This window comes from Phallusia mammillata, chromosome 1 (assembly GCF_965637545.1).
Source record: "Phallusia mammillata chromosome 1, kaPhaMamm4.hap1.1, whole genome shotgun sequence".
NCBI lineage: Eukaryota > Metazoa > Chordata > Ascidiacea > Phlebobranchia > Ascidiidae > Phallusia > Phallusia mammillata.
In genome coordinates this window covers 9,839,762-9,862,461 of record NC_137252.1, presented here as the reverse complement: position 1 = coordinate 9,862,461, position 22,700 = coordinate 9,839,762, and the positions used below count along the sequence as shown (strand labels likewise).

The window sequence follows — 22,700 nt, the reverse complement described above, 5'->3', positions numbered from 1 at the left end:
TTGCAAAACCGGCGATAGGTTTCCGGTCGGGGTAGATTTACAGACTCCTATTCAAAAAATAATACAAAGTGAAAATTCATCTAAAGCACGTCTTGGGCTTTTTATGGTTGCGGTCATCTCACAGTTACCAAAGCGTCTTGTGTGTGACAGGTTCATATCAAAATGGTATTGAGAAATGCTGTTATTGGGTGTTCCTGGTCTAAAATGTCACTGAGTGTGATAACGTATCTCATTGTCAAACATCGTGATGGACGTGGAATCAACAAAAACCACGCTTGGTAATTGTGGCGCCATGAGCAAAGGGCCTTCGTGAATCAGCAGGTGGGCTGACATTTTGACTTGCAGCTGGTAGCGGATTTTGCGGGCGGAATCTTTCTCGCAACAAACGAAAAATCAGACCAGCACAAAAATCCTCAGTGTCCCGAAATACACTTCAATTGTTTACATGACCTTACATGGAAGGCTTCCAGTATCCCACATCTGCTTCGTTTAACATGTGTGTAAGGCCCCATAAACTTGCCAAGTTGTGCTTTATTCCATTGGGCTATTTGAGTTTGTATTATAGGCCTATGGGCGTATTTTGCCTTTGATTTAATGTTTCACCTTTCGCTGTTGCCATCCCTTTGGGATTTAAATAACCTTTCATATTGTTTCACTCCGGAACTACGTGTATTGTCACAAAACAAATGTCACCTATAACTATCAATGCCAAATTTGGTCTGGTGTTTATTTTTGGACTTCACTTAACTTTACCACCTTGTCCTGTTGGGACAACATTGGTCACCAGCAGGCACCCAAAATGAATGGCGACCTTTTCAAAATGCACATGGGATTGTTTTTAGTTGATCATACAAAATTTCACAAAAACAAAGGTTCTTTTGCTTGTATTTACTTTGTATTTCTTCAGAAGGTTACCGACTTGCTTACAAACGGACATTTTAATAGGTTACAAAATCGTAAACAAAAGTCTATTTTGTTTAGATTCAGGAATTAAACTCTAATATGTAGGTAATGCAAAGAAAACCAATGAGCGATATTGCGCCAGCAGTGTAATTTTAATTTTGTGATTGTAAGAAGCTTAATTACTTGGCCTCATTTGGTACGTAAAGCTGCGAATGTCATCAGCAGTCACCAAAATGGACTACATACGTCATTCGCAGATGTTTTTTGTGCAATCTTATTCCACTGTCATAATGCCTGCCTTTTAAAACATTTTGAAAGCAATATTTTAAAATATGTTTTACTGAGGTTTTGCGTTTGCGCAGTCACAGAAGAGTAAACAAAAAGTATAGGCGTGGTGTGTCTATCCGTCTGTGAAATTAAAAAAAATGTTTTAATTTTCTCTATGGTAATTAAACGACATTTGCATTTAACTACAAAGACAACTAATCATATTTAGGTGTAAACTTGTTCGTTTTGTTTTTTCTGAGGTGATAGAAACCTTGGCAGCAAAGAAAGCGATATATCATATTTGCTAAAGTTTCTATTTATACATGCCTAATTTTAAAAAATGTTTGTGGTGGTCCGGATTGAATAAAATTAGCCATTTAATTTTTAAAGTTCGAGTTTGCACGCGATTGTTAGCAAAAAATTTCGAGTTGTCTGATTAACTGTAATGTGGTAGCAAGTTCAGTTCAGTGTGTAGCAGTAAACCAGTTTGCGCGTTGTATTTTTTCATCATTAGCTAGTGGCAAAGTTTTACAGGTAAATTAATTAATCTGTGGATCAAAAATCAATAATACCAGCAATTTGATTATGTCAAAATTACAGTGATTTAATTTCTTAAAGAATGTGCGTAAAACTGTTCTCTGAACTGAAGTTTTTGCGACTGCATAGTAATCTGCATTAAAGTTTTTGTAAATTTCATTTTTGTGAATTTATTGCAAACAAAATTGTTTTTCTTGCAAACAAAAAGGACTGCAATATAAACTTGTTTTGTAGCCGAGTTACTTTTAAATTAGCTTAAAGCACCTATTTTATCCATACTAGTTACAAAATATTTGGCTGCTAACATCCAAAGCATTTTTGAACCTTCAAGTTGAACTTCTGGATTTTTTGGATAATCTAAATGTGTTTTTTAAGGTTGATTAACACAAAAATGTGGTGGGTATTAAGTAGTTACCCAACTGTCATTGGTGGAGTTGCAGCTGTCTTCCTCGCATTTGTAGTCATAGCATTTACACACTTTATCTTCAAATCGGAGGAATCATCTTCAGAAACAGAAAATGTGAACATAACACATGGCCCTGAAAGGAGAGAAAGTTTAAAAGAACACCTAAAGAAACATTACACTAAAGAACATCTTGCCGAGATTGCAAGATGTGCTGTAATGTTGGATAAACTTGGGTCTGGAGATGGTGAAGCTATTTCCCAGGTAAAAACATCTCAATTTATATTTTAAGCTATTTCATAAGTGATGCAATAAATGGAAACCTATTTGTAAGATGAATGATTATTATTATTGACATAAGTTTACTCATAAACAGAAATTGGATTCAAACAAATCTTGTGTGGATGGTGACACTAAACCTGAAAACAACTTACCAGCAGAGGAGGTAAGCTTCTTTTCAAAAATTACTAAACTGTAATTTACTAAAAAGACACATACTAAACTGTAAATATTTTTGATTCAGCCTGATATTTACGAATTGCTTGACATTTCAATTGATGATGAAGATGATGATCAAGTTAATGATGATGTAATTAGTCCCCAGGTATATATTGATACATCATATTCGTTTTCAAACTTTGTAAGTTCCTTGTTTCACCACAAAATGTACACATTTGTTTTTAGGCCAGGGCTGACATTGAAGCTGAACTGTTGGATAGTAGCATGCTGTCTGCTGTAGATTCAGAAGAAATGGATGAACCAGGTTAGAAATATGACTTGTTTTTTACTATTTGGTCAAATTAAGGGTACAACAATTTTGGCCAATAAATGCCCAGCATATATGATTGCCAAACTGTAAACATTTACTGTTTTTCATGACCCAAATGCATATATTGGATTATTTGTTTCAACTACTGTAAAAGAAAGTCACAAAAATAGCCGAATAAAAAATAATTATGTACTAAAATTATCAATAAAAAATTGTGATGTGATTTAATTGATGTAAAATTGAATATTAGTATCTGTGTCCAAATCTGTTATATTTTACATATTTTATTCTTTTTGTGTAGATATTGTTCCAGATGAAAATACTAAAATTGCTCAGGAGGTTGAGTTATCTGTGGAGCAGAATGTCACCTCTCAAGGTAAATTAGTAACAAATGTAAAAATATATTATTAACAATAATTCTAAAGTGGAGCTGCTTATTTGCAGAAATGTTCATGCATTTAAAAAGTCAAATGTTTTAATTGATTTTTATGTGGTAAATGACACCACTGTTTTATCAACATTAACAGGGCTAACTGATAAATTTAACTTGATCCTTTGCCACCAGAAACCAAAATAGAGTTGGATGAAAGTGAATCTGAAGAAACAGAGGTGTTGTATGAAGATGACATTATCAATAGCCAAGGTGAGTTGCTATTGCTTTTTCTAGGTTGCTGCTACACAATTTGTAAGTTGCTTTAAATGTAACAGATCCTTTCAAAACAATACTAATAGTCAGATATTTCTGTGAAATGTTTTGATCACTAATGAACAAATAAGGTATATACGTATAAATATCTCCAGTTGGGTATAACTGCTCTTCTGCTTCTCATCCCACAATAGCTTATATCCCTACCAGGCTGCTGCAAATAAAGTTTGCAATTTCAGACATTTAAAAAGCTAGTAGGGATGGGCCGAGCCTAGCCAGAACCCGAGTACTTGGTACTGAGCATCGCTGTTTTTAATGCTCGGTGCTCGGCCGAGCAGTTGCACAAACTGACCCGAGTGTTAAATTTGCATATTCATGCCCTGCTAACATCTGTAACTAGTGTTCTAAAGGGTGTCAATGAACAAAAATGAACGATTTTTCAAATGCACTAGATGGTGGAAAAACACGTACTTTATGGGCATGTGCTCGGCCGAGCATTAAAGTGAGATGCCCGGTGCTCGACCAAACAGAACATTCGCAGTTTTGGCAAATCCCTAATAGCTAGTCAATCATTTTGCCAATTAAATGTTAAAAAACATTAGCAGAAATGGCTCTTTTGTTCATCATGCATGAAAAAGTCAAACTTTAAAGTTTTAACTAAGAAATTTCGAGTTTCTGTGCCACCAGTTAAGAACTATGGCATAAGGTAACTGAAAGCAGGACCTCTAAAAGTAGAACAGCAGAGTGTTCAATATGTACAGTTTGGCACCGGATTTTGAATAGCTTATTAAAGAAAACCATGATTTGAAGTTAGTCAGTGTTTGTCTGTTTTGTAGCAATAAAACCTATTACCTCTTAACACAGTAATCTAAACAGTTAAACATCAAGCTAGAATAATTAAACACAGAAACAAAAATTGTATTAAAGTCCGTTTTCGTCTGTTTGTAGCAATGAAAGTGAGTGGCAGTGCACTTTGTGTTGCTCTGAGTGAGTTGGGTATGGAAAGTCTGATCAGGGATTTAGATCATAATCAAGTCAGGGAATGTGATGAAAAAATTGAGGAGTCAAATGAAGGGGGAGGAGACGGTGGTGGTGATGCAGTGATCACTGAATTTTGTGATCTTGTGGCAAGATGTTTGGTTAGAAAGGCTATTTACATTTCAAGGAAGCAAATAAAAGGTGGGAATTAAAATTGCAGACTGGAAACTCACAGCCGTAACAAGTTGGGGTTTTGCCAAATTACAAAATGTTTGTAGTATGTTTTATTGGTTGGTAAAAAAAAAAAAAGGTATAGTGAAGTGCAGGTTATGTCAAATGTAAAGAAAAAATGGATATTTTCCTGCAAGAGTTTGCTAAGATCCTTACAAAAGTCTCAACAACAAGACTAAACAATTGTCATCATAAAGTTGCTGCAGAAACTATGTAAGGCTCATTTAAATTGTTTGTGGTATTTTTCATTAGTTAGTTAATTTGGAGACAAAAATATATTTGACAAGTAGGTTACACGAAATGTAAATAACAAAGTAGACATTTTCCTGTAAGAATTTGCTAAAATCCTTGCAAAAACCTATTTTTCCTTGCCCAGATGAAATCCGACTGTCAGATGTATGCAACATGCGGCAACCAGAAAATGTGAAATGCTATCAAGAGGTTGCAAACAGCCTAACTCACAATGAAATACAAGAAGAGGAAAGGTACACTCGCATAACAATTTCTATTTTGATAAAAAAAAACATTTTCTTATCTTGCATCTGAAGTTTTAAAAAGATTTAATGCTTTGTAGCAAAACTAAACAGTAACCAAAATTCCCTCATTATCTTGATCAAAAACGTAATTGCCAGATAACTTGTGTACAGAATACAGTTTATCACATTTTTTTTACTTAGATGATAATAATAGCAATTGATGCTTCATACAGTATTTACTTGATTGTAAGCCGCCCTTGTTTGTATTGGCGTATAATCTGTACATGCAAAATATTGTAAAAAGCAGTGTGTAGAAATAATATTGGCATAAGATTAAAAGGTAAGCCGCCCTCAATTGTACGCCGCACAAAGTTTGAGGGTAAAAAAGTTTATAAGCAGCGTCTACAATCATGTAAATACAGTAGTAAAAGTGCATTCACCACATGCAAGCTCTGAGATCGCTGTTATAATAAAAAATTGACACTCATTAAGTTTATATTCCACATGCAGAGCACAAGAGACCCAGCTTAACCAAATTCTTGAACTGATGCAACAACATCCGGAATTATTTGGTGACATGAGCAAAAGTGAAATGACTGAACAAGCTGCTCTCTACTGTGTCTGAATACTCCTTTTTCTGCATAATACCAACATGTACAATTAGGGTGCTCAAAGGTACCAATTTTATGTAGCACCCTGGCAGTTTTAATTTTGTCCATAAAGTAGTGTTTTTTTCTACAGTCAAAGGTACTAAAATATTGCTGTATTCTTCCATTTGGTATTGGAAATATCTGCACCCAGCTGTGATTTTGTACTCATTCATTTTCCACTATTTTCCCACGAAGTTTAATTGCCTCAGTGTGTTAAAGCTGACTTTAAAAATATTGCAACAAGTTTCAGTGCCAATAGTTTTTCCATTGCTGGTTTAGAATTGACTTGGGTCATGAAAATCTGCTGCCTCAGTCCCATATCCCTATTACATGTTAATGTAGTCCTAACCTAAATACGCTGTATGTGTTTACAGCAAGCAAACCATGTTAAACAATTATCATCATTGTGAACCATGCCATTTTCATATATGCTTACAGTGTATACAATAGTTAAACGATGGAAACCTAACTGCTATGCCTACAAATCATATAAATCAAAATGTATTGCTGCTTATTGATGTAAAGGTGTTCCCTTACACAAAGCATTGTGTTGTGCTGCCTCTTCTGTCATGTCATATTATCTTGCCACTGTTTTATTTTGTTAATAAAGTCTAGCATTTTTACTTGCGGTGTTAAGTTTGTGGCATTTTTTTATGTACATATAGGGTACGAGCTAGTGGTATCTTCTTTGGCTTATGATGAAAAAAACACAAGACCAGGCACCTTTACCTTGTCAAACAACCCCAAACTGGTAAATCTGTCTGACAATCTTCAGTAAAGCTGTGTCTTTTATATTTGTTTTTATAGTTGAGTTATAGATCAACATTTTCTAATAAAAAATGTTATTAAATATACGTATTTTATTTTGTATCCTTCTTTTCCTTCATATCAATTTTAAGCCTGTTTTGCTATGTTAAGTTGCATCTAATCACTGACAGCTTACTTTGTGACAGCTTACTGATTACAGTACGTTGAAACAGAATTTAATTGCAGTTGAAAACAGAATTTAATTGCAATATTTATTTACAATGGAACAGGCATCATTATTGGGCCTCACAGTGCGAAATATGACATTCTCAATAGGCACAAAGTTTAGTTGTGGTATTTTTAGCACGTTTGTGTTGACATGGAGGTTCATTAAGCTTGAGCATGGCTGCTGGAGGTTTGCCCCGAAATATAGCATGAGAGACCCCCAAGTCCAGGGTGGTAAAAGGATAGACCCTCGGCCCTGGGCTTGGCAAAAAGTAAAGAAACATCTCACCGTAAACGAAGAAGATTAAGCTTGAGGTCTGTTACTGTGATTTTTATCGACAGTTTCATTAATATTTAAAAGTATAACTATACTGGTCAGTTTAGAAAAGATCAGTTTAACTACAAGATGTTTTACTGCGTGAAGTTTGTACTGGATGGAATATATCATAATATTGGCAGTTGATACACAATTTGAAAGATGAAAACAAAAAGAGTGTAAATGTGTGAAACACATGCAGATACAATTTGTACTCATCACATATATACATTGCAAATAAAATTAACTTCATTATAGGTAAAACACAAATAACTTTTAACTGGATCCTCACATCACCAAGATTTAGTTTAATTCTAAATGCACAAAAAACTTACTCAGAATGCATAGCCAGTTGTAGACCCATTTAAAACCTTTTGATTACTTTATTGGTAGTTGATAGAGGCAAGGACAAATGCTTTGCAGACCTTCACCGCCTTTTCTCTAAATTCAGGCTATTTTGATTGATTTTGTAATACTGACAGATAATTTTTAAACAAGATAATCTCATGCAGTTGGAGGGTTTTCTTCAAAATGGACTCTAGCATAGCGTTTGTTGGATGAAAACAGTTTTTCTTTTTCATGAGCAAGATTTTGTAGTAAGTCTTCATGGTTATGGTAATGCTTCACTTTGCAAAATGAGATAAGCAGTGCCAAAAACCACATGCATAAGCTTGCCCAAATACCAAACTGTGAAAGAAGCATGTGGATTATTAAATACATAAATAGGGTTAAAGTTCATGCTTTTAAACCTGAGTTATCATCATATGGGAGTAGAAATGTGACGTAGTGACTCCAAATTTATCTTCCAACCAAGTAAGGTCAACATTTTCACACCTGCAAAAAGAATTGCTCGATAAGACAGTGTTTCAGCTTAAAAAACAACAAACACTAACATGGATGCATCATCAAAGCAGTCACACCACATGGAATAACCAACTGTAGCCAGAAGAGAAGCAATTAACAGGGTGAGAGTCATAATGCCAGTTCCACAAAATACAAGGAATGAGCTAAAGGGCGTCCTTCAAAGAAAAAAAACATATTTTTAAAGGTACATTTTTAGCTGCTTTTGTATTAGTCTTTGTTTTCTCAGCTGGACATTTTACAATTGCTGTAATGAATCATTGAAATTTCATTCAAAAATTACAATTTAAACCAATTGCTTCATGATGCGAAACATTACCTGTCATATTCTTTCCAGACCAACACAGCAGTTTGCCAAAGTAAAACAAGTGAAGCTACCAATGCAGAATAGCCCATGTACAGAATAAAATTACAATTGCTGCTATTTCCCCATTGAAAATCAACACCTTCTGTGACATTTGAGCTGTTTACTGTAATTATAAAATGCACCACAGCAATCAATCATTATCAACTTTTGCCAACAAATAAACATGCTAAAATTTTTAAAATTTAATTTTTAATAGCAGGGAGGCATTAAATACCCTTGAAAGTTAAGATGGTCATGATAAAAAAGAAGAGTAACAAAAAATGTTGATTGACTTGTGTAAATAAAGACCATGGTCTTGTGCACAATTGCCTAATGGTCATGGCATAGAGCTTATGTCACAATCTATATTTTCAAGGAATAAAACACAATTGTAACTTGACAAGTGTATTAGATTTGGCCATTTCACTTTGTTTATTTCAAGAAATACAGTTTTTCCTTACCTTGGGCATACAGAAGACACAGTCCTTTAAAGTCCTTTAAATTGAGACTCATTGGGATTATAATAAACAATGACAAGACCAAAGTTATGATGCATATTATTAACGAAAGTTTTGGTTTGGGATTCATTGCAATGAACGGCGTTTTTGATCTAGGGCGTATACATTTATTGTACAACTTTACAGTTGATTAAATTCGATCGCATAAATCGTGCGCTGAATCAGCTAATGTAATCAAAAAATACTAAACAAATAAAGGTTTCAAGGGGGTTTTCCCGCACGGCCATAAAAATCAAAGTTAACACATTCGGATTAGCACTTTTTTGGGATTATCTAAAAAATCTACTTACGAAACCTATTACAATACAAACAGTTAGGCCAATTGGGGTTGTTGGGGGTAAAGGTTTGTAAGTGTAAAAGCATTCTAAATCTAAATCAATCTTAAACACCTCGTTTGGGCCAATTCTTCTCCCTCGCCCGAGCATTGGATTGGTTCGCATTTTATTTTATTGTCTGAATAGTAGATTGTGTATTTGAGAGAAGCTTCTACCCCTTTTTACAGAAACTACTGCCTAACTACTACGTATTAATGCAGCGTTGCCGTTTTTGTATTTTGGTTTTTAGGAAAAAATAATGGTGGATGCAATTTTACAAATAAATTTGTGGTACTTTTGAACTTAACTAGTGTGCATTACTAGAAAATAACACAAATTTACGTTTTTGGAATTTAACTCACTAAAGCAGTGGTTCTCAAACTGTGGTATGCAGGAACTTTTCAGGTGGTACGAGAGCAGTTTTCTGTGATAGGCTACCTAATTTGAGTCCGATCTAAAATCGCAACACAACTGACCCAACTGATCGCCCCTGGTTTGGGCAAAACTCTTGTCTTGTACAATCTTTTGAAATTACTAAATATGCTAGTCAAGACGAGAAAATGGGCCTATTTCTTGGTCTATCCATTTAAACATGGTTTAGGATAGGTGGTATACGCAGCGATTTAGAAAGTTGTCAGGCGGTACGCGGTCTGTATAAGATTAAGAACCACTGCTCTAAAGAGACTCAATCAATTATTGTTTACCTGTTTGTGTTTTGAATGGAATTGTAACATCTTGATTAACATCATTATCTAAATTAATTGTACCATTTCACATCTCTCATTGTTTTTTTGGAAATCTGCAGTATAAATAATCTGCTAATACGACTAATAATCTTTAACAAAGTCAAGTCTTTTCAAATCGTTTATTTGTGCAGCAAAATCAACATGAAAATAAAAATCGTTGTTTTATTTTCATTGTCTTTTTCTGAGTGTATACTCTTGTTGCCTGCAATAGAAAAGGCTTTTATTCAATAAAACAATATATTAAAAAAAAACTGTTACAATTCTATTTAATTTAGTTGAGTAAATGCCACATTAAGCATTGTAAGTTATATTTACCTAAGTTTCCTGAACGTCGTACCAGTAGTCAGCAGAATCATACCACGTATGGTCAATCTTGGCCTTGTTATCGTACCAAGTATGATCAACCTTGGCCTTGCTATCGTACCAATAGTCAGCAGTCAAATCATACCAGGTGCGAGACTTCTTTGCCTTAGCTGTCATAACAGCAATCAGCCCAATCGTACCAGGTACTTTCTTTGTCTTAGCTGTCATGCCAGAAGCCAGCCCAATCGTACCAGGTACTTTCTTTGTCTTAGCTGTCATGCCAGTAGCCAGCCCAATCGTACCAGGTACTTTTTTTGTCTTAGCTGTCATGCCAGTAGCCAGCCCAATCGTAGCAGGTACTTTCTCTGTCTTAGCTGTCATGCCAGTAGCCAGCCCAATCGTAACAGGTACTTTCTCTGTCTTAGCTGTCATACCAGTAGTCAGCCCAATCGTCCCGGGTACTTTCTTTAACTTGCTATCATACCAGTAGTCACCCGAAACTTGCCAGGCATGTTGCGTTTCAGGCCACGGTACTTTGGACTTTAGCTTGCCGTAGGATAACTGGGATCCCAGGACCAACAGTACGACAAGATACGTGAATAAATGCTGCATACTGATGCTTTTGGTGTTGCCATGATTAAGATACCCCTGCTTATATTGCAAAATTTACTAGGTTCTGGGTAACATCCAGTTAGATATGTTCCCACAATAAACTCTCTTACAAAACTTGTGAAATGCGGATGTACATTGTCCAATTCGTTTAATGCTACGAATCATTTTGTCGACAACAAAAATGCCAGGCCTCGCTTTCTAGAAACCCTTTCAAACACAGGATGCTGGTCCTAAAGCGGGAAAACTATTAACTTATTTCAAATCGTTCTCGGTTTACACCATTATGCTTTTCAATTAAATCAGGGGTTATTAGCATTATCCGGCATCAATATTCACCAATTTTAAACCGAACTGTAGTATGTTCGTGTTCATAAAAAATGGTCAAACGCAGTATTGGTACAAAATATCTCGGAATTAGCTGAGAGTCGCGAATACGCCTGACAAAGTGTTTGGCGTTTTATGGCTCATTTTATAAATTTTTAAACAACATTCTTTGGTAGAACTGTTTTACCTGTTCTTGATTCATGTTCCGAAAGTGGCTGCATAAAGAAGTGCTATACAGCAAAATCCGAAACAGTGCGACGTTCCGCTTGAATGCATCCAACTCAACATGAGCTGAAAAGTTTTCAAATTGACTCGTTACGGTTTAAACCCCTGTTGCTAAATTTTGATTCAACACATTATCTAACAGCCTTATCACTTAATTTTGACTGTGCATTGGATTTAGCCTATAGGTTTTATCTCACGGATTCTTTTCTACGTTGTTCTGAAATTCATCGGTTTTGGGGTTTCGATCACAAAAATACTACAGGCTGCAGTTTCACTGATTTGGTTCCGGTTTAAAACAAACAAAATATGAGATTTAACTTCGGTTCGGGTTAAAGAGAAAATGCAATTTACGGGTCGGGTTAAGTGGCGGGTTCAATTCCGATTTGACTCCCTGTTTTTTATCTCACGGTGGTCAGACTAAATATAAAAAATACAGTCCGGCACGGTATTCAAATTTGCTCTCAAAGGTACAACAGGTTAAATATAATAACAATCGAAGCTTGTTTGTTTTTGTATTCATTTCAGGTCAGTAAACGCCTGCGAAAAATAAATAATGTTGTCGAATCCAAATTTAAAAAAAGAATGCAACAAGACAAAAACAGATTGCACAAACAAAATGCGGTTTAAAAAAATAATATTTAAAAAAACAAGACAATTTTACGACCGGGTCGGTTGCAGGTTTCAGGATAAATATTCCCAAAGCATGAGTTTAAAAAGTCCCATGTTGTGTGTTTGATCAAAGAACTAGGGTTCTTTGGTTTGATGTGCTTGTTTGTGTACAGCAGTGGTTCCCAATGCATGCGCCGCGGCACTCTGGTGTGCCGCGAGATGTCATTAGGTGTGCCGCAAAAAATATTGAAATTAAAATCAATCAAGTAGAGTAGCAGTACCAGGTGCTTAGACCACTAGGCCAACATGCTCCACGTCTCTGAGATGTTCAACTAGGCTATTTAACTATGAGAATGACCTGTATAGCGGCTTTATGACCTCATAGTTAGTGCCTTTGTCAATATATGTTTTATTCAAATGTTCGAAGTGCGCCAAATAATTTTTGTTTTTTCTAAAATGCGCCTTAAAAGAAAAAAGTTTGGGAACAACTGGTGTACAGTCTTTTACGTTTTGCTTGTCATCAATTGTCTCAAACTTTCAAACGTTTGGATGTAAAAACATGGAGTCATACTACCGGGGCTGCGATTTGGCAATCCTACAATTAGGTGGGAGTTTTTGTGCTGCCTTATTATCCCACCACGCACGTGACAAATGACATGTCAGATGTCAGACATGACATAATAGTTGAACAGTTTCAACTTTCAACTATGTTTTCTTGTGCCACACTGTATTCATAGCCATTCCTTAACTCGTTCTGCATGTATCCTGCGTATACGTTATAGAGGCAATTTTTAATAAGAAACTATTTTACCAAATGAAGAAAGTGCAGCACAACAAATATTGATGGGTAGTTTTTGTGATGCATAACATTTAAAATTATGCAGATGAATCCAGACGCATTTCATTTTACCACTGTATTTAGTAAGTTTTGCTCGGTGTTTTATTGCGTTAATTAGACAGAAATTTAGTTGTTATCAACAATCACTGTTGTCATCATCAGTGCATTGGTAATGATTGTTGAAATGTCTGCAAAATGTATTCTATGTTTATGATTAAATTACTCTGCAAGTCCGTGTATACTGTATAGTGTTCTTAAGTACAACCAAACTAATTGTTGCATTTCAAGTAAGATTTTTTTGTTTAATGACATGGCCGCAAATGCATGTGTTGTTTATTCGAAAACTAGTTTCAAAACAGGCAAAATAGAACAACGTTATCAAAATGCTATGGAATCAACAGTTGACAAATGATAAAAATGTGTCTTACATTGCAGAACGGTTTGTAGCATAACAATGAGTTTGTTTTGTCCTCCTGGTGGGGGCATGACCGAAAACTATTTAAGCATTGATGACATATTGATGTCCAGTGAAAAGATTCCAAGTTCATTTCAAGTGTCAGTGAAAGGGTTGGGTTTTCTTGATCCAAGCACACATAAAAAGGACATTGATGTTGGAACAAAAATGGATTTGCCACTGTGGCTTGCTGGCAGTCTTGCCCATTCGAGGAGAAAATTTATCACCACTGACTTCACAAAACCATACAAGAGCACTTACAGGGAGATTTTAAAAGCCGATGCCAGTGTGGTGGACCTTCACAAACTAGGACCTCATTTTTATTCATTCGGACAACAACTTCTGACATTAGAACATGGGGAATCAATTTTATTAGCAAAAACTTTGGTTCTAGCCTTTAGCGATCGCTTTCGCAGGATAATGGATTGGTCAAGCAATGCTCTAGGCTGTGACACTTCTCAGCGCATGGATGGTCTTGATGAAGTTGAACGAACTCTATATCGCATTGGACAGAAGTCACTGCAGAGTTTTCATCAGTGGGAAGTTGGGCAAAGCAGAAAGCTTGAAACATCAGAATTTGTATCACGCCACCGCAAGCGGAAAAGAGATGCAGTTGATTAAAATTAATATGTTTAGTTTCATCCAGGCAAAAGAAAACTGCCAATTTATGCTTCGTTTAAGTTCTGAATTTAAAATATATTATATGTGTTTTTATTCCATATTAAAGTATACAACTGAGGTTAGTTTTAAGCCATCTGGCTTGACACTGTTGTTTTTTAGTGAATGTGTTCATTAATATGGAAAAGTATATATATATTTGAATAGTAAATGTACACTTAATTTTGTAAAGTTGTTTGGTGTATGGCTATCTGTTTATTGTGTCCAAAATTAATTACATTTTTTCAACAAAGTCATGCATGAGCAAATTTTTGTATTGAGTGATGTGGTATCAGTATGCCATTATCAAAGTTCCAGACAAAATGTAAATTAGTGAAATTGTCTCCGTATATCCATATTTGATGCTTGGTCAATTATTGTGTCACTTTTTAATACCACTGCCAGAACCTGTACGATTAATCCCCAATATAACTTTTTTTTTAAATTTGTGCCAACCAAACCTACTTACTTTATTCTTGTTGATCTTTGTGCTATGTTCTATTTTCTAGTTGTCCAAAGTACATGAATAGTATCATACAAGTAGGTGTTAATTAAAGCTTTCAAATATGGCTGAAAATGTGCATCATTGGACTGAACAAATGCTCCCAGAATTGGAGCAAATGCAAAGAGTCAACTTGTTTTCAAACAAAGAGGTTGGAAAAAGCTTTATATATATATTTAGTTTTTGTTTTATAAGCAGCTAACTTACTTTATGCCAAGGTGAAAGCAATCATAAAAAAGCGCACCACCCATGAGTACAAACTTGTTCGGAGAACCAAAGACAAAAAAGATTTCCTATCATACATTCAGTATGAAGTAAGCCTTTTGGATCTTATTCATAAGCGACGAAAGAGGGAGAATTATTACTTTAAAAAGGATGAAATAGAGTTTGCTATAGTTGCTCGAATTCACAGGTATTCCTTAGCTGTTTTGACCTGTAAACTAAAACTTTTGTGACTGACTTTTTTGACCTGTTATGTATGTGCACAGTGTTTGCAAATAACATCTAAACCAAGTTTTGTGTTACAGATTATTTAAGCAAGCAACTTTTCGATGGGCAAGTGATTTGAAGCTATGGCTATCTCATGCTCAGTTTTGCATTAAATGGAAGAAAAAAGTTCAACTTAGTAAACTTTGTACAAAATTATTACAGGTAAGATGGGGTTTATGTATCCCAATTTTAAAAGTTGCAAAAAATTACAAGTTTTATTTTTTGGTGTCTTGTGTTTATTTTTACATAATATTATAAAGCTTCATAAATTATACAAAATGGTTGTCTTAGTGGGGGAGTGCACAGTAAAATATACAATTCTACAGGTCCTTATTTTAAAAAATGTACTTGCGGTGTAAAAGTGTTGTTTGGTTTATGTAGTGGTTTTAAAACTTTTTTTGCGCAACAAATAAAAACATGGTTTTTGATATTATGTTTGTCAAAATGATTCAATTATTTCATCCCTGGTCATGAAACATATTTGTAACAAGGGCACTTCATTTTTAGGTACACGGAAACAAACCCAAAATTTGGGTACTTGCTGCAAAGTGGCAACTTGAGTGTGGTGACTCAGTAGAAGATTCTCGTTCACTCTTTCTTCAGGCCTTAAAGAATTTTCCGATGAGCCAATATGTTTGGCTTGAATATTTCAGAGCTGAGTTACTTTACTTGGAAAAAATTAGAAACCGACTGAACGTCTTATCAGGGGAAAGGGGTGAAAAATATGACAACCAGTGAGTGGAAGATTTTGTTAAAATTAGGAACACATATTGCATGAAATGTTGGATTGTATAACAAACCTACACAGTAGTACAGGTACTCTCACTATTTGGAAGTTTTTTTTACATTTAAACTTTTCAATGTGTGTTCTGTGTTACATTAGATTACTGTAACCAGTCTTAGAGTACATAAACAAACAGTAGTTTTTTACGGTGAAAAGAGCAGGCTAATTTTTATGCAGACAAAATTAGTATGTTATGTATACAACTGATTAAAATATTCTTTTGCTTTTCAAGTTTGGGGCCAAGCGAAGCAATTTTTTTGAATGGAGGGGCAGCCAAAATTGTTTACAAAAATGCAATTAAGTCTATCCCTGATGATGTTGACTTTCACATTCGCATGTTGGATATAGCTTCACTGTTTTTGTCCAAAACATCCTGTGTGGCCAAAATCATCACTGAAATTGTGGAAGATCTAAAAGAAAATTACAGTGAAAAGGCCAAAGTTTATGCTGCAATTGCAAAACTACATCTGCAACCTGCAATCGGTAAGACAACCTAATTTTTTTATGAATCAAGTGTTTTGGTTTAAATCTATTGTTTGGTTTTACTGGGCCACTACAGAAAATTCATCTGTAGGGCTTTGACCATGTTAAAACTTTCCTAAATTTGCAGATTTTAATTCTCCTGATGGGCTCAACATGCTTGTGAAACAAGAGAGACTCTGCTGCGAAGAATTTGAAAAAGCAGTGGAACGACTGAACTCAACTGAAATGTGGGGAGAATACTTTGATTTCTTGCACGCTCTACACATAAAAGAACCACCAACTACCAGCAATGAATGGAAATCAGTTTGTCAACAGCGAAAAACAATGTTTTTCAAAGTTGCACACAGGGCTCATGAACTTGAAAAACTTACTCCTGACAGATACATTGCCTTTGCAGAACATCTTGTTCAGAATGGAACATTAAATGAAGCATATACAATCATAGAAAGTGCCTTTAAAAGACTAAACAATATTGCTTTGCTGTTAAAGTTTACAGCTTTATCTCTATTAGTGTCAGAATCTGAGCCTGATAAAATTAACAAACATGAACTGTTACAACAGTTTATTGTATGTTCATCCAATATGGATTGTCTGAAAAAACTTGGGGCCCTGTGGTTGCAACATGCTATATCTGCAAATGATTCGGTCATGGCAAAGCACATCTTGCAGCATATTATTAAAAAATGTGGCAAAGATGACACCATTGATTGTCAAGAATTGTACTGGAAATGGATTTCAGGAAGTATGGGTATTAACCAACTTTATAAGGTGAGTTGTTGTAACTTTAAGCTGCTTTTTCTTTACAGAATTAAGTGCATAGACTCTGGTCTGAGGTATGCTATTTTAATGACCCTTTGGAATGGCAAGTTTACTAAAGGTTCTTGGTTTAGCAATGTCGGAAGGTTCTCAGTTTAGCATTGTCCAAAACTGCAGGCTTGCACAAGCATGTACGAATGTTTGGTGCATTGCAAGATGTAGGGCTGGACAACTTTCTAACTGCTATTTTTTCTCCTTTGAGTAAGGCAGGTCATCCTATTTTTGGGGTTTATTGCACTAATTACAATTGCACAGCAGGTGGACCACCACTGCATTTGTCATTACCTTTTTAATGGCACCAACTTGTACTAAGTCATGTTTATTGACTTTTGTGTAACTTGGACAAAGCATAATTCTATTGATAATGTTTTCATGTTATTTTTTTGTGACAGGTCTTTATTGAGAGTATACCACCACTTCAGAAACCAACTTTGAAGCAATATAGGAGTGTACTTAATGTGGTCAATTGCTTAGATGCACCGCAGGTCGCAACTAAGTTTTACGAACGTGCAATAGATGACTATGGAAAAGATGATCCAAGTCTCTGGATTGAATACATTAAGCTCAAACATAGTCTTGGTGGAATGGAAGCTGTGAAGATAGGAAAAATATACTGGCGAGCAATGAAGACCCTCACACCCATGTTGACAGAAAGTTTTGTTGCAAATTATACCTTGCTTAATTTGTGACCGTTTTCATTGCGCTAATAAATTTGTTTGGGACATGCTGATGTTGTAGTTTCAACCAGGGAGTGAACTGCTTATCATATGGGTTCAGGTTCGGTTCGGGTTCACTTGGTTTGTTTTTAAGGGTTCGGGTTCGGTTCAGGTTTTTAAAAATGTATATGTTCTGGTTCTGGTTCAGGCAAATTATCCGTTCCGAACCGGTTTGCGGTTTTTAAACCGGTTCAAATTTAATTCAATTTAACTCTACCCATCATCCACCTGGCTATATCAAACCCCAAAAGAACTTTGCCCGTGCACTGCTATTTTTGACACGCCGTATAAGTGTTATGTCGTGTATTCGTCAGTGCGCTGTTTTGAAAAAATCACAAATTATAAAACAGACTGCATTTTTTACTGGTTCGGTTCGGGTCCAACGCCAAACAAAATATGGGGTTCAACTCCGGTTCGGGTTTTTGGAAAATCGCAACTAGCGGTTCGGGTTTAATGAAATTAACCGCTCAAACCGGTTCGCGGGTTCGGGTTCAGTTCCGGTTCGACTCCCTGGTTTCAACAAAACATGAAGGCGCCAGTTTTTTTTAAATACCGTTGGTTTTTAGTCAAGTTTCTTTTCAAATGTGTTGTTTTCCCCTAATTTAAGTGGTCTTGGTTTTCTCCAATGTAGAAGATTAGAAAATATTTCGCAGTTTTTGGTAAATATAAGAACAAGTAGAACAGTTTGCCAATGCTGTATTTTTGCCGCTTATTGAAATGCAAACTACGAACACAAAAAATCGATTATGAATTTTCAAGAACATAAAATTTTGGAACAGCTTAGGTTTAAAAGTAATACACCATGAATTCAAATTACTGGAACATCTAACCCAGTGGTTCCCAACCTGGGGTTCGCGGACCCCCAAGGGGTCCGTAAGATGGTTTCAGGGGGTCCGTGGAGGCAAACATTTGTAGTTAGCATTACCAGCAGTACAATATTTTTAAGTTCCCAAACCGTTTTTACAATTCTGCATATGAGTGCAAACTATTTAGCAGATCCTTGGATCCGGAAAACTTGTGATTGTTATATCCATTGTGACATCACAAAACACATTAACAATTAGTGTGCTTTGTTTACGTTTGTACACCAGAAAATTTATCTCTTTGTTGCATTGACTGCTACAGTACAGAAATGTATTGAGATTGAAGGTCTGTGAAGGTTGATTAAATTCTGCCCCCAAAGCGAAAGTATAATAATGTATATATAATGCAGGAAACGAAAATCATAACAAGACTAAATTATGTTGGGGGTCCGCGGACCTATAAAATTTATAAAAGGGGTCCGTGACTACAAAAAGGTTGGGAACCACTGATCTAACCTGTAAATCAATAAAATACTTTTTTTGTTTTGTGATGTTTATGAAAAATATTTTTCGAAACACTGCCTACGTCGAAACTTTGATGCAACGAGATGACTTTTGGCTAATGAACTTAATTATTTGTTTTAAAATTTAGTACTTTGTTGCTTGCGGTAAAAAAATACAAACTTTTGCAGGTTTTTAATTAAATGCAATATATACGCTAAATGCGTAGCCATCAGTTTTTGTAGTAGTGCGGTTGCGGCATGTGTAATTTGCATTTTCGTTTGTAGGATTGTTTGTTAATCCTATAATAACGCCTTTTGGATTATTGAAAATTTGAAAGTAATGGATTAGGTTTTATCTAAAATTCATCCTCTACAAACTGGCAATGTCTTTTAATCGCGATGAATGGGGTGGATTTAGCAGTGGTGATGAACAAACAACTGGACCAGCGGTAAGAAATTAACTTTGTAGCATTTCTGAGTTTTTGTGTGCTGTGTGAAAAGTGTTTTCAACTTTAGGCCTATTACCGCAAACAATTCATATTTCTCACAATGATTGTAATATATTGCAATTTACATCAACTCTGAATGAAGGCATTTATGAGCTGTACAAACCATTCAGTTTTATTGGATTTATTCTTGCACATGGTTTGTGATTTTGTTCACCTCTTCAGATGTCCCACCCAACCAGTACTGCAATTATCGACATGAGTAATGTGGAAGATTCATCTGCAACCTCGAGTTTTGAAGATGTTGGGGATGTCAACCACCGGATGAAGGACACCAATGGAAGTCGCCGTCAGGAGCAGCAGGATCCTTCTGGCATGATGGGTGGCATTAGTGGAAACTTAGGAAAGGTTGTTGCTGATCAGGTGAGAATATTAATTGAAACTCCTCTTGTTTACTCTGGGGAGGAGACAATTGAAGAGCATGGTGTTACAGGTTCATGAATATAGCCTTTTTCATACAGTGCTTCAGTATTGAATGCCAACAAAGCATTTTACAGTATGTGAATTATATTAATTCAGATGTGGCAGAGTGGCCAACAACAGGCCAAAAAAATGATTGATGTTTATGGAAACATTGACATACTTCGACCATATTTTGACATTGATCCTAAAACACTACTTTGGAGATGTGCTTACTCATTTGTACCATTGAAGAATTTATCCACAGCTCAGGTATATTTTTGTAATCCATATAAAACAACAACATTAGTGATGTGAATGTCTAATAGTATTGCATTGCAGAAAATACCAAGTGAGCTGTATGGACCGCTGATGACAGTTTTCACACTAATTGCCATTTTATTAATGAACATGAAGACGTCTGGCACTGTTTTGGTAAGACTTCTATTTGATTGTGCTAAACTTTTGTGGCAAAGATGTAAAAGTAGGAGAGAGAGTCTCCTAATGATTTATTATGTTTTTACTAACAATATTTACTTCTGATGTAAACAACACTTTGTGCCTAATCCTGTTTTTTTATATACTGCATGTTTGGCAACACATTTTGCTCCCCTCTTCTGCATCTACATGTTTACTGTTTTGCAGCAACAAGGGACTTTAATGGGAACAGCTTTTGGAATATGTTTTGGTTATTGGTTTGGAGTTTCAGGCTTTATGTACTTTCTAGCATTTCTATGCAATGCTTACATTAGTATTGTGCAGTGTCTCACGTTATTGGTAAGACAATGAATGTAGCAAGAAAGTTTTGCTCATTTTGACATGACAACTTTTTAGGGCTATGGTATGATAAGCCATTGTGTGATTCTTCTCTTCGGACATTTTACACATTATTCCCATGGAACTTTTTATGTCCTTTGGGCTCTTATTGCTGGGGCATCTGCTGCAAGAATGGTGAGTAGTTTGCTTGGTAAATGTACATCTAAACCAGGTCTCTAACACCCTGTTCTTTAGCAATGCAGTCCAGAGCCCATGTAGTAAATGGAATGCATACATTACATATCTTAGATTTTCATCATGTATATATCTTTATTGACATGTTATTATTTTAACAAATGTTTTTTGCTTGGCATATAAAATTTTAGGGGAGATAGCCTGGATTTAAACCGTTTAGTTTTTGAATACACTCCTTAAAGTCTTTGTATTTTAACCATTTATAGATCACTGTGCTGCTTTCACGGACAGTTGGAAAGTCACAAAGACTTCTGCTATGTGTTGCCATTGCTTCACTACACATGTTGTTTCTTTTATATCTTCACTTTGCCTATCACCATGTTGTAGAAGGTATAGTAAATTATGAAATATATAACAGCATAAAAACAGTTGTATAATCTTTTTACCATATGCTGATACTGTACTTAAAAACTTAAATTATTGTTTCACCAAATTATGGATATTGTAGCCATGATAGGCATTAGTGCATAAAAATATTGTACCACCCACACATTATATTGTACTATTAATAATATATCACTATCAATTAACCAGAAATTGTACACTCTTTGGAGATGGTTGACACACCCATCAAGAAACATGATTCAGAAGATTCTATGCGCGCTGTTCGAGATGCTACCCACTTGAAAATTAACAATTCACTTGAAATCAAGAACAACTCATTAAACAGCTCATGAGTTAACAGATTTTATTTTATTTATACTCTATAGGTAAATGCCTGCAATAAAGCAGGACTCCACAAAATACATTTGCATGTAGCAGTGTACACATTGGTTGTTAATATTTTTTGTTTTTATTTTATGTTGTTGTAACAGCTCTGTGTGGTGCTCGCTTCTACAGCCCTGTATACATATATTATAAAGTGTGTTTTGACTTTTGATTTGGCAAGATTTTGCACAACTGCACTTGGACAAGTTCTGTTGGGTGTAGCATAAAATGAGCAGCACTATAATTATTGGTAGTAGGTGTCCAAATGGGATTTTCCCACTGAAAACCCTTTTTTCACTTCAAAATACTGAGTGATCCATTTATTTGGAGCAAGCTATTGGAGTTTTATTTTATTTTGTGAGCAACAAAGGCCACAGTGTCCTAGGGGCATGCTTCGATTAAAGGTAAAGATTTGTCACAGGCTTCAATCGAGCGTTATGTATCATACTCTTTTTACCACGCTATTTTCTTGTTTACAACTTTATGCTTTGCTGTGTATGCCTAGGCAGAAAATACATCCATTAACAGCATTATGGTTTACACAAAAAGGCATGCAAGCTTGATCATGCTTAGAAATATTCTAATCGGGTTTCCTGTGCGGACCGGCTTAATAGAACAAATTTTAGTTGCCAATTGTGTGATAACTGATAATGCAAAAGCTTAATGTTAGAAGACATAGGAACAGGATTGTTTGTTAAATAGTGTGCCACAAGAGGGCCACAAAGCAGAATCTTTTTATTAATTAAATGTCAAAGCAAAAAATTACTCGTGCTTTGCAAGAAAATTCTGCCTGAGAGTTCTGGGCGATCAACATGCCTGTATTTTAAACTTCCAAAATTGATTTGATTTAAACACTTTTCTGAAGTTGAATCTTATACTTTGTCCGGGTGATGGGTTTCCAATGTTTGAAAGTTGTTGATAACTACTCCCCAATATATATAATTTTGCCTTGCCCTAGTCGTGTTGCGGTTGACTGACCAACGGTGAACACCATTGATGCAGAACGAAACTGCTTGCGGGTTGAT

General features: G+C 35.5%; 6 protein-coding genes across 7 annotated transcripts; 4 read left to right on the top strand and 2 right to left on the bottom strand.

The window, feature by feature from the left end:
- The first annotated feature begins 2,057 nt into the window (after positions 1–2,057).
- LOC145237875 (uncharacterized) lies at positions 2,058–6,483 on the top strand. Of its 2 annotated transcripts, none has more exons than XM_080100873.1 (8): positions 2,058–2,374; positions 2,487–2,555; positions 2,634–2,714; positions 2,795–2,873; positions 3,193–3,255; positions 3,445–3,522; positions 5,111–5,219; positions 5,721–6,483. In XM_080100873.1, exons 1-8 carry the CDS (start codon positions 2,069–2,071, stop codon positions 5,833–5,835), a joined length of 900 nt encoding a protein of 299 aa, XP_079956999.1. In that variant the 5' UTR covers positions 2,058–2,068; the 3' UTR covers positions 5,836–6,483. The 2 variants fall into 2 exon arrangements, with proteins under 2 accessions (XP_079956999.1, XP_079956992.1); XM_080100866.1 differs by having other exon boundaries at positions 3,181–3,255.
- A 669-nt stretch (positions 6,484–7,152) lies between these two features.
- Positions 7,153–9,104, bottom strand: LOC145237892 (transmembrane protein 179-like). Its single transcript, XM_080100885.1, has 5 exons — positions 8,817–9,104; positions 8,329–8,479; positions 8,042–8,167; positions 7,898–7,982; positions 7,153–7,835 (listed from the first exon to the last, which is right to left on the bottom strand). Exons 1-5 carry the CDS (start codon positions 8,941–8,943, stop codon positions 7,653–7,655), a joined length of 672 nt encoding a protein of 223 aa, XP_079957011.1. The 5' UTR covers positions 8,944–9,104; the 3' UTR covers positions 7,153–7,652.
- A 946-nt stretch (positions 9,105–10,050) lies between these two features.
- LOC145238698 (uncharacterized) lies at positions 10,051–11,183 on the bottom strand. The gene is made up of 2 exons (XM_080101944.1): positions 10,249–11,183; positions 10,051–10,135 (listed from the first exon to the last, which is right to left on the bottom strand). The coding sequence occupies exon 1, from the start codon at positions 10,846–10,848 to the stop codon at positions 10,249–10,251; it is 600 nt and encodes a 199-aa protein (XP_079958070.1). The 5' UTR covers positions 10,849–11,183; the 3' UTR covers positions 10,051–10,135.
- Positions 11,184–12,170: 987 nt separating this feature from the next.
- On the top strand, positions 12,171–14,464 carry LOC145239240 (DNA replication complex GINS protein PSF3-like). Its single transcript, XM_080102542.1, has one exon. It carries the CDS (start codon positions 13,299–13,301, stop codon positions 13,917–13,919), a length of 621 nt encoding a protein of 206 aa, XP_079958668.1. The 5' UTR covers positions 12,171–13,298; the 3' UTR covers positions 13,920–14,464.
- A 55-nt stretch (positions 14,465–14,519) lies between these two features.
- On the top strand, positions 14,520–17,756 carry LOC145239231 (U3 small nucleolar RNA-associated protein 6 homolog). Its single transcript, XM_080102531.1, has 7 exons — positions 14,520–14,608; positions 14,676–14,869; positions 14,985–15,108; positions 15,454–15,680; positions 15,963–16,213; positions 16,341–16,981; positions 17,422–17,756. Exons 1-7 carry the CDS (start codon positions 14,522–14,524, stop codon positions 17,716–17,718), a joined length of 1,821 nt encoding a protein of 606 aa, XP_079958657.1. The 5' UTR covers positions 14,520–14,521; the 3' UTR covers positions 17,719–17,756.
- Positions 17,757–19,329: 1,573 nt separating this feature from the next.
- On the top strand, positions 19,330–22,205 carry LOC145215126 (protein YIPF3-like). Its single transcript, XM_080083785.1, has 8 exons — positions 19,330–19,500; positions 19,723–19,920; positions 20,077–20,229; positions 20,299–20,391; positions 20,602–20,733; positions 20,791–20,907; positions 21,174–21,297; positions 21,502–22,205. Exons 1-8 carry the CDS (start codon positions 19,435–19,437, stop codon positions 21,642–21,644), a joined length of 1,026 nt encoding a protein of 341 aa, XP_079939911.1. The 5' UTR covers positions 19,330–19,434; the 3' UTR covers positions 21,645–22,205.
- Positions 22,206–22,700: the final 495 nt, after the last annotated feature.

What these genes read in the sequence shown, in the direction of transcription:
- LOC145237875 (XM_080100866.1), top strand. Translation starts at nt 2,069, where the DNA reads ATGTGTTTTTTAAGGTTGATTAACACAAAAATGTGGTGGGTATTAAGT. An exon ending in ATGGTGAAGCTATTTCCCAG is followed by an intron (nt 2,375 to 2,486) that starts GTAAAAACATCT and finishes ACTCATAAACAG; the next exon opens with AAATTGGATTCAAACAAATC. An exon ending in GCAGAATGTCACCTCTCAAG is followed by an intron (nt 3,256 to 3,444) that starts GTAAATTAGTAA and finishes CTTTGCCACCAG; the next exon opens with AAACCAAAATAGAGTTGGAT.
- LOC145237892 (XM_080100885.1), bottom strand. Translation starts at nt 8,943, where the DNA reads ATGAATCCCAAACCAAAACTTTCGTTAATAATATGCATCATAACTTTG. An exon ending in GTGTCTTCTGTATGCCCAAG is followed by an intron (nt 8,480 to 8,816) that starts GTAAGGAAAAAC and finishes TTATAATTACAG; the next exon opens with TAAACAGCTCAAATGTCACA. An exon ending in TGCTTTGATGATGCATCCAT is followed by an intron (nt 7,983 to 8,041) that starts GTTAGTGTTTGT and finishes TTCTTTTTGCAG; the next exon opens with GTGTGAAAATGTTGACCTTA.
- LOC145238698 (XM_080101944.1), bottom strand. Translation starts at nt 10,848, where the DNA reads ATGCAGCATTTATTCACGTATCTTGTCGTACTGTTGGTCCTGGGATCC.
- LOC145239240 (XM_080102542.1), top strand. Translation starts at nt 13,299, where the DNA reads ATGAGTTTGTTTTGTCCTCCTGGTGGGGGCATGACCGAAAACTATTTA.
- LOC145239231 (XM_080102531.1), top strand. Translation starts at nt 14,522, where the DNA reads ATGGCTGAAAATGTGCATCATTGGACTGAACAAATGCTCCCAGAATTG. An exon ending in TTTGTACAAAATTATTACAG is followed by an intron (nt 15,109 to 15,453) that starts GTAAGATGGGGT and finishes CTTCATTTTTAG; the next exon opens with GTACACGGAAACAAACCCAA. An exon ending in ACATCTGCAACCTGCAATCG is followed by an intron (nt 16,214 to 16,340) that starts GTAAGACAACCT and finishes CTAAATTTGCAG; the next exon opens with ATTTTAATTCTCCTGATGGG.
- LOC145215126 (XM_080083785.1), top strand. Translation starts at nt 19,435, where the DNA reads ATGTCTTTTAATCGCGATGAATGGGGTGGATTTAGCAGTGGTGATGAA. An exon ending in AGAATTTATCCACAGCTCAG is followed by an intron (nt 20,230 to 20,298) that starts GTATATTTTTGT and finishes ATTGCATTGCAG; the next exon opens with AAAATACCAAGTGAGCTGTA. An exon ending in TGCAGTGTCTCACGTTATTG is followed by an intron (nt 20,734 to 20,790) that starts GTAAGACAATGA and finishes ACAACTTTTTAG; the next exon opens with GGCTATGGTATGATAAGCCA.